The sequence below is a fragment of the Marmota flaviventris genome, chromosome 6 (genome assembly GCF_047511675.1).
Source record: "Marmota flaviventris isolate mMarFla1 chromosome 6, mMarFla1.hap1, whole genome shotgun sequence".
NCBI classification, from domain to species: domain Eukaryota; kingdom Metazoa; phylum Chordata; class Mammalia; order Rodentia; family Sciuridae; genus Marmota; species Marmota flaviventris.
This window is the reverse complement of record NC_092503.1, coordinates 128,101,205-128,110,175: the sequence shown is the minus strand read 5'-3', so window position 1 is coordinate 128,110,175 and position 8,971 is coordinate 128,101,205. Positions and strand designations below refer to the sequence as shown.

The following is an 8,971-nucleotide window of genomic DNA, read 5'->3' as shown; positions in this document are numbered from 1 at the left end:
CAAGAACTTGAACAGACACTTCTCAGAAGATGATATACAATCAACAAATATATGAAAAAAAATGTTCATCATTGCTAGCAATAACTGTCTTTTGTAAATGGAATGATCAAAACACTTCTCCCAGCAGTCCATATTACATTTGTGCTGGTTCAAGGAGGAAGAAGAAAAATTGGTATAAAGCCCTTTGTATTTTCTTTTTTTTTCTGTGAATCAATATTGACTATTATCCCTTATATCTGAGTAAACAAAACACTGTGCATAAAAGAAATACTGTACTGTATAATTAGTGTATATAAAGACAAATGAGTCCTAATTCACATCTAGTCTATCTATATGTTAAAGAGCTTTCCAGTGTATGACAAACAGTTAGTAAGCTGGGTGTGGTGGAACATGTCTGTAATCCCAGCGGCTTGGGAGGCTGAGACAGGATGATCATAATTTCAAAGCCATCCTCAGCAATGGCAAGGCATTAAGCAACTCAGTGAGACCCTGTCTCAAAATAAAATAAAAAATAAAGCTGAGGATGTGGCTCAGTGGTTGAGTGCCCCTGAATTCAATCCCTGGTACCACCCCCCAAAAACACCCCCAAAATAGTAAACTAACACATTAGTACATTAGTACATTAGGTGTTAAAATTAATAGGAAAGACTGTTCTTAAAAACCAGTTAGGAAGTATATCTGACCCCCTGGATTGGTAAGGATGAAAAGGGGAAGTATTCTAGGCCAGAATGTTCCTGTTTGGAAGATACTTTCAAATTCTAGCCTTTAAAAAGGGATTTTTACTTCAAAGTGTAGCCTTTGTTAAATTAGTGTTGAATTTTATTCAGTGCTACTGTATGTATAGTCTGAAACTTAAGTCCTTGTTGAAAACGTCTAGTGTTTCTAGATGTTTAAAAGTGCACAATGCATGGTAAAAATAGAAGGTTAAAATAATGCCCTGTAAGTGGTTTTTATTACTACATAGGAATGGTTGCCCTTTAGGGGAATGGTATTAAGCTTGATGTCTTGGAGAGTATGTTGAAGGTTCATTGAGTGATGGGGGAAGAAGAAAATTGCATAGAGAAGCAACCTATGCCCCTTAGATTAGTTCAGACTGTCTAGCCATTGTTATATATGCATTTTAGTTAATATTGCTGGGTGTTAAAGCTTGTTAGAAGTAGCAAAATGGTCCCTATGTAATATCCTTTTGTTAGTTTTTAGGAAGAACTGTTTTCCTTTGTTAATCTACCTCTTGGAGCTAGGGGTAGTCCTGAGTTTAGTCACTGGATTGGTGAAGAAGGAGAGTGTTGGGGGGAGTGGTCTTTGCTAGTATCCCCATATCTGGAAGATATGTTTAGATTATAACTGTACATGTGCATTTTTAGTAAAGTACTTGTGTTTATTGAGCACAAAGTTCATACTTTATTTCACAACATCTAAGCTTTCTAGATGTCCTGAGGTAACAGTGAATCATAAAAGGCAGAGCTAGTGAATTAGCCAACTTGCAAATCTTTTTGCTTAATTGATAGAAAAGATGCATCTTGGGCATGCAATTGCTTTATCTCTGTGCAGTTTGTATCAGGGCTTTTTCATTAGGCTGGCAGCAGAGGGGCACAGGGAAGCATGCAGGGAACAAATGCTCAAAGATTTACATTCTGATATGAACCATTGGTGTGTGTGCATCTTCTGGCTGTACTATAGGAATACTTTAATTCACTGCGAAAACGCATCCTTACTAATATTTTAGTAGCAGAAATCTGATAATGAAACAAGCTTGGTGCGTTCTTTTTCTTTGTTTCATTTTATATTGAGCATTAAGGGAATGCATTATTTTAGTTGTAACTCTGCCAATATATCTATTTAGAGACCTGTTTCCATTTCTGTGTTCAGTAAAATTTTTGTCCCCAAGAAAGGATAACAAACTGAGTTGGTGTAGTATATTCTTTGTTATCAAAAATATTCATGTATTTTTAGGATTTTGAAATGGTAAATATTCATGGTGTGGAAAAGCATGATACATGCTGTGATCTCAAACAAAATGGCATGTTGTGTAGGTATTATGCATGACCTGGAAGAATGTCCAACTAAGCTGCTGTGCCTGAATGACCTTGTTCTTTGCTTGTGTTTTTATTTTTCCCATAATGCACACACTAACTTTTAAAAAATGAAAGCTATTTAAGAAAAAACAAAAAATAGGGAAGATCAGTAGAGTAGGAGGAAGGATGGGAAAGGGGAGGAAATATGAAACAAATTTGGAAAAATCATGTAATATGCATATATGAATGTACCAAAGGGAATTTCACCCTTTTATGTAGAAAGTACCAATCAAAAATAAGTAAAAGGTAAATAAAGTTCAGTAGAGGAAGGAGAATAGGGGGAGGGATGATGGAAGAAAAAGGGAGGAATGGGGATTAAAATAAAATTCCTTGCATGTATGACTTTGTCAAAATAAATCCAACTACTATGTATGACTGTAATGCTCTAACAAAAAAGACAGTTTTGTGGCAAATTTTTTTAGTAGCAATTTAAAAATAATACTGGCACAATTAAAAAAAGTTTCACATAATGGTTGCACCTTAATTTTTTTTTTTGCCAAAAAATTTTGGCAAAAACTATTCAATGATTATTCAGTGAAATTGGATATACAGATTTTTAAAATTTTCTAAACAATACAACAACTTACATAACATTGACATTATATTAGATAGTATCAACAGTCTAGAGATGATTTAAAGTATGTGAAGATATACTTATGTGCAAATGTTATGTCATTTTTTTTAAAAAAATAAGAAGCTTGATAATACAGATTTTGCTGTTCTTTAGGAGTCCTGGAAACAATTCTCCATGAATATCAAGGGACAACTCTATGCTACTTAAACTCAAATTGCCCACATATTTTACACTAATTTTATTTTAGAACACATCTAAAATTGCTACCAAGCTTAGTTTTGTAGGTAACTAATTGTATATGGAATCCATAAAGAATTCTGTCCCAAGGAACGTTCTGTGCTAACTCTTCTGGGAGAAAGATAAATGAATGGTCTGTGTAAATAATGCCCAGGAGGTCTCAGGAATAGCATACATATAGCATGCCTATAAAGCATGCTTGATATTTTCCATTATTGCTTCCATAATCCATATTTTTTTCTAATTCTTGTATTGACTGAAAAACTAAAATTTAAAACTTTTAAATACTCATTTGTGTATTAGTTTTTCCATTTTTTTCTGAAAACTTAAAAAATTATAATGATTTGCTTCTGCTAAATATTTATCAACATGAGGTAAGTAAACAGACATCTTAAAAAAAGTCATGTGTTCTCAGAGATATTTGGAATATATATAGATTGTTGTGAGTAATATATATAGAAAGAGAGCACATCATTTCAGAATTTTTCTAACTCTGTTATCAACTCTGTAGAAATACATAGTTCAGTGATCCAGATAACAACTAAATTTCTCTTTGTAATCTGTCATATAGACCAAACTTAAAGGCATTTAAATTTCAGTTAAGCAACTGACAGATGTTAAATACTTGAATGAAGTATGAAGCCTTCATTCAATCAAGTGACTGTGTCACATGAAACATTTTTTAACCCATGGTGAAAATCTCTTGGATTTGATTTGTGTGTTTTACCTTAGTATTTTTGCATCAGATAAAAATAATTTCTTTATGAAATTAATATAGAAAGCTAAAAAGTTCTACAAATTTAAATAAAATGTGATAAAAATTATATAAGAAAAAAACTAGAATAAAAACATGAGTAGTGACTCTAAGGATGACATTTGGCACTTTTTAATTCGTGGGTAAATAGATCCCTGTAGAGTGAAATAGTGGCAAAAAAAAAAAAAAAATTCACTGGAAGTAGAAGATTCAAGAGTCAATGTAATCCAAGAGCTAAAACTATTGAAATATCATAAGAATGACATGTAAAAGATGAGAGAGTGAAAGAATTTTAGAGCTTAAATATACTTTGGATTAAATAACATTGATTGATAAATAACATTAAATAACAAACAAAATGACAGCTTATATCTATAGGGAACTATCCAGTATTTTGAACTAAGCTCCTGCAGTAGGATTCAAAAGACAAGATTAAATCAAAGTGCAGACACTCATGCTAGATGCCACACCATCAAACTGAAGCTCTAAGGAAACAACACAGATACCTTACCCCTAAAATCAGGATATTCCTGTTCACATGAGGCAACATAAAAAATAAGTCACCTCTGCTTTAACCTTTTCAAAAACAAAACAAAACAAAAAAACCCCTGCAGTCCCAGATGTTAATTGATGATGTTTTTTGGTTTGGTTTTCTTGTTTCTACTTTGTCAAACTCATGGTACTGCTTGTTAGGAATGGAAGCTGCCCTAGTTCATGAATTGCAAATAAAAACCAATTAGATATATAACTAAATTTGGTGTAATTTTGTCTTTTACAGTCGTGATTGGAATTCACAAACAAAATGAAACTAAGGCAAATAATATGAAGAAAGTATCAAATAATACAAATTTGACAAAATTGCTATAAGCATATTAGAATGAATACCATTATTGGAGAGAGATATTTATGGAACATATAATGGAAGATCAAATCTAACATTACTGTTTAAAATTTTTTAAAAAATATTTATTTATTTATATATCTTTAGTTTTAGATGGATACATTAGTTTATTTTTATGTGGGTCTGAGGATCGAATGCAGTGCCTCAAGCATGCTAGGCAAGCACTCTACCACTGAGCCACCACCCCAACCCCACTCTTTAAAAATTTAATTATGGTCTACAGAAGAAAAAGATCAAAGGTGAATATAACAATGTTAAATGAGTAGGTTGGTATTTTATAGTGCAATTGTTAATGTGAGTATAATCCAATTTTTAGAATATTTAAGAATTAATTGGTTTATACAATGCTCTTTAAATATCTCATGTACAATGTGGAAGTTTATGATATATTTCTTAACCTAAAATCTTTTTTTTCAAGTATTTCTAAAGTCCTCATGCTCATATAACATTTTGAATGATGTCAAGCTCAAATAAAGTGCAGAAGCCACACTTACTCAGGAAACATCGCAAGAGTACAGATGTTTTCACATAATCTTGAAACTCTAAGCATGTAGACTTGATATATCACTTTCTAATTTAAGGCACTGATGACATTTTGGTCTTTAGAACCTCTCCAGTCATTAGCAGACTCCAGAAATGAATGATTAATAACATCTTAAGATATACATATACAATTTTTCTGATGCCATAAGGTTGGGGTTAGGTACTAAATGATTTAATGGCATAAGTTTATTGGAGTGCTTGGCACAGAAGGCTCATTAAGGATTAATTGAAAGTATTTTATTGAAATCACACACTTCTAGATGAGGAAAACAAAGGGCAACATCCACTTCTTATCTCTGAATAGCTTTCTGTAATACTTCACAGGTTGGCCTTAAGGATTTCATGACAGAGAATATTACAACTGATTTGTAACCTTGAGAATGCAATCTGGGAGCTTTAACTACTGATTGACTCTGGAGTAACTTACAATTTTGTCACTGGGATACTATCTTTACTTCCTACCCGAATCTCCTCCATCTCAAAGAAGATTGTGGATTTCATAAAGCACACTTCACCACTAAAAGAAAGAAACTATATATAAAAAACTTGCATTACCTAATTAATCTTTCTCAAAATCCTATTTTTTTAATTTGTGGATTTTGTTGCTCTAAATGTATCTTTCAGTGAAAAACAATGTATGTATGTACTAAAAATGTAAAATAACTTGTGGATTTGAATAAGTCTGCAGACATTCAATTCAGAGGTCTGAATTGGGATATTGACAACTTTCTTGACTGTAGTTACTTGGAGTTAAAAAATGTATTTGTAGCTGTATAGTCGATAGGTCACTGACAAATGTTTAAAATCATAAAAACGGTACCAACCAACCTACAAAATGAAAAATTAAATAATTTAGCATTAAAAGATCAATTTACCTAAGTTTGATCTAGGTAGTTATGCAAGAGAAAATTACACAAAAGCAAAATTCTTGAGTTTGAGGGGAAATGTCACTGTAGCTCAACTCCCTCATTTGATAATTCAGAACACTGATATTAAAAATAGTTAAACCAGTCATGATGGTATGGAGCTGTAGCCCTGGATACTTGGGAGGCTGAAGTGGGAACATCACTTGAACACACAATTTCAAGACCAGCCTGGGCAACATAGACTCCATTTAAACAGCAATAATATCACAACAAAAGCATCTATACTTTCTGCTCAATTACATATACCTAACAGTTTGTTAAATACTACAGTCTTTTTATTCTCAATGTAGATGATTAATTATTTCACTGACAATTGGGCTGGACTATTAATGACTTTAATAGCATCAGGTTTCACTCTCCCTTCTATTGCTGACTCAACCCTTCAGCTCTTAATATTTCAGTAATGCCTTTTACCAATGCTTTTGAAAATGAACCATTTGGCACCTTGGCTTCTTGCATCTAACAACTATTGAAGATAAAATTCAAAAAAACTTTCATTTTTAACAACCTCCTCAGCTGATTTTTATGCAAGACAGTTTGAAAGTCATAATTTTAGAGTTTCCAAAACAGTCACTTCTATTTTTTATTTACTCCTCATTAGAACTCTAGGAGATAATTACTGTTAGCCTTAAAATACAGAGGAGGAAACTCACTCACAGAATGGTTGGCTTGCTTGTTGACATTTCTTTAATTTATGGTGTCATAAAGAGAAATGATATTTATCTGGTGCTTGACCCTTTATATTATTTCTCCCATAACTCGTGGTACTTTGTCTTCTATGATCAAGTAGTCAATGCATAATTGTTTTATCATTCTTTTTAATTTCACCTACTTTGTTACTATCCTCCTATATGTGAAAAAGTTGAAGATAATGATACTAATTAATGAAAGCCACCCTGATGAATTCATTCTACTAGGCTTTGCAAACCATCCTTGGCTACAGCTTCCTTTATTTGTAATTCTTCTGATAACATACCCCATGGCTATGATGGGAAACATCATCATCATAGTGGTGTCCAAGTTAGACCCCCATCTCCACAGCCCCATGTATTTCTTCCTCACTAACCTCTCCTTTTTAGACATGTGTTACACAACAAGCTTTGTCCCTCAGATGCTGTTTAATTTGGGTAGCTCTAAGAAAACAATCAGCTATATTGGGTGTATAGTTCAGCTTTATTTCTTTAGCATAATGGGGGGCACAGAGTGTCTGCTCCTGGCCATTATGTCTTTTGATCGCTACGTGGCCATCTGCAGACCTCTGCACTACACCCTCATCATGAATCAGCGCATATGCATCTTACTAGTATCCATTGTGTGGCTGGGTGGAATGGCCTATGCTTTCTTAGAAGCCACTCTTACACTGCAGTTGCCACTGTGTGGCATTAATAAACTGGATCACTTATTATGTGAGATTCCAGTTCTGATAAAGATGGCCTGTGGTGAAAAGGAAGCTAATGAGCTCATACTGTCTGTGGTATGCATTTTTATGTTAGCTGTTCCTCTGTGTTTAATTCTTGCTTCCTATGCTAGCATTGGGAGTTCTGTATTTAAGATCAAGTCTTCTGAAGGAAGAAAAAAGGCTTTTGGGACATGTTCTTCTCATCTCATTGTGGTTTTCTTGTTTTATGGTCCAGCCATTAGCATGTACCTTCAGCCCCCCTCTTCCATCTCAAGAGATCAGCCAAAGTTTATGGCTCTCTTCTATGGAATGGTGACTCCTACACTCAACCCCTTCATCTACACCTTGAGGAATAAGGATGTGAAGGGGGCATTGTGCAAGCTGGTAAGAAGTGTTTTTAGTTCTAAGTCATAGTTCATAGATATCAAATAAGATTATTTAACAATTAAGCAAGTTTATGTGAATTGCTCTAACAACTCATTCTTGTCTCACTAATCTCATTGTGTTCATCTTGGAATACATGTCATACTTATTACATTTCTAATCATATTAGGCAAGGACATGTTCATGTAACACTCACCAGTATGGATGCTCCATTTTTGGAAAAAATATTAAAATAGATCAATTTTGACTCCTGCATAATGAAATAATAACAGTTTTAAGTAGTTTAAAAATATTACCAGTATGATTCTGCAACATGTACACTCAGAAAAATTAGAAATTATTTCCCGTATATGTATGATATATCAAAGTGCATAAATGCATCCTACTGTCATGTATAACTAATTAAAACAAATAAGAAATTTTAAAAATTATCAATATAAAATACACATTCACAAGTTCAATTCAATCATTTAAAAAATATTGTGGTAAACATTCCTCAAAAGGCTTTTGTCAGTAACACCTGAGAACTTTTCTCATTTTCAGCAAGTTTTGTCTGAGTCTCAGTGGAAAGCCTATCTACACTGCATTCTATGTGAAGTACTTATGCTTTGAAAGAATCTTGAATCTTACAAGTTTGTCAATCTCAATTTATGAAAATGCTATTGCATCTTTTAAAATGCATTATATTAATAAGTGTAGAGTGTTTTAAATCACAGAATTTATCATTAGTTTATTAAAATTAAATGAGTAGAATGAAGAGTTAAAGATTCTGGTATCAGTTTTTTAATGTTCCTTCAAATATAATGAGTCTTTTGAATGAGTAAGAGAATAGGAAGTTATAATAATGACCTCATGCTAGAAACATTTATGTGCATAAATTGAAAGAGCCAGAAATGTCTTTTAAAATTACGCAAGAAACAGTTTAAGAAAAATCACTTGTTTTTTCCTGAAATTGAAAGCAACTGATTATATAATGCACAATATGAATATTTTATTGGTTGAAAATTTGGATGCTTATGATGTTCAAACTTTATCATTAAAAGTTGAAAGTACTAAAACAGTTCTATGACTCCAATCCTGCTGTTTTTGAAATGTGTCTCTTCTAAAGTTTATGCATTGAAATGTAATATCAGCATTATTGTATTATGACAGGGATCTAATAAGGGGTGACAATCATA

At 32.8% G+C, this 8,971-nt stretch overlaps 1 protein-coding gene across 1 annotated transcript; it reads left to right on the top strand.

Annotated features, from left to right (window-relative positions):
- Positions 1–6,881: 6,881 nt before the first annotated feature.
- LOC114080206 (olfactory receptor 2B11-like) lies at positions 6,882–7,823 on the top strand. Its single transcript, XM_027921793.3, has one exon. The coding sequence runs from the start codon at positions 6,882–6,884 to the stop codon at positions 7,821–7,823; it is 942 nt and encodes a 313-aa protein (XP_027777594.3).
- Positions 7,824–8,971: the final 1,148 nt, after the last annotated feature.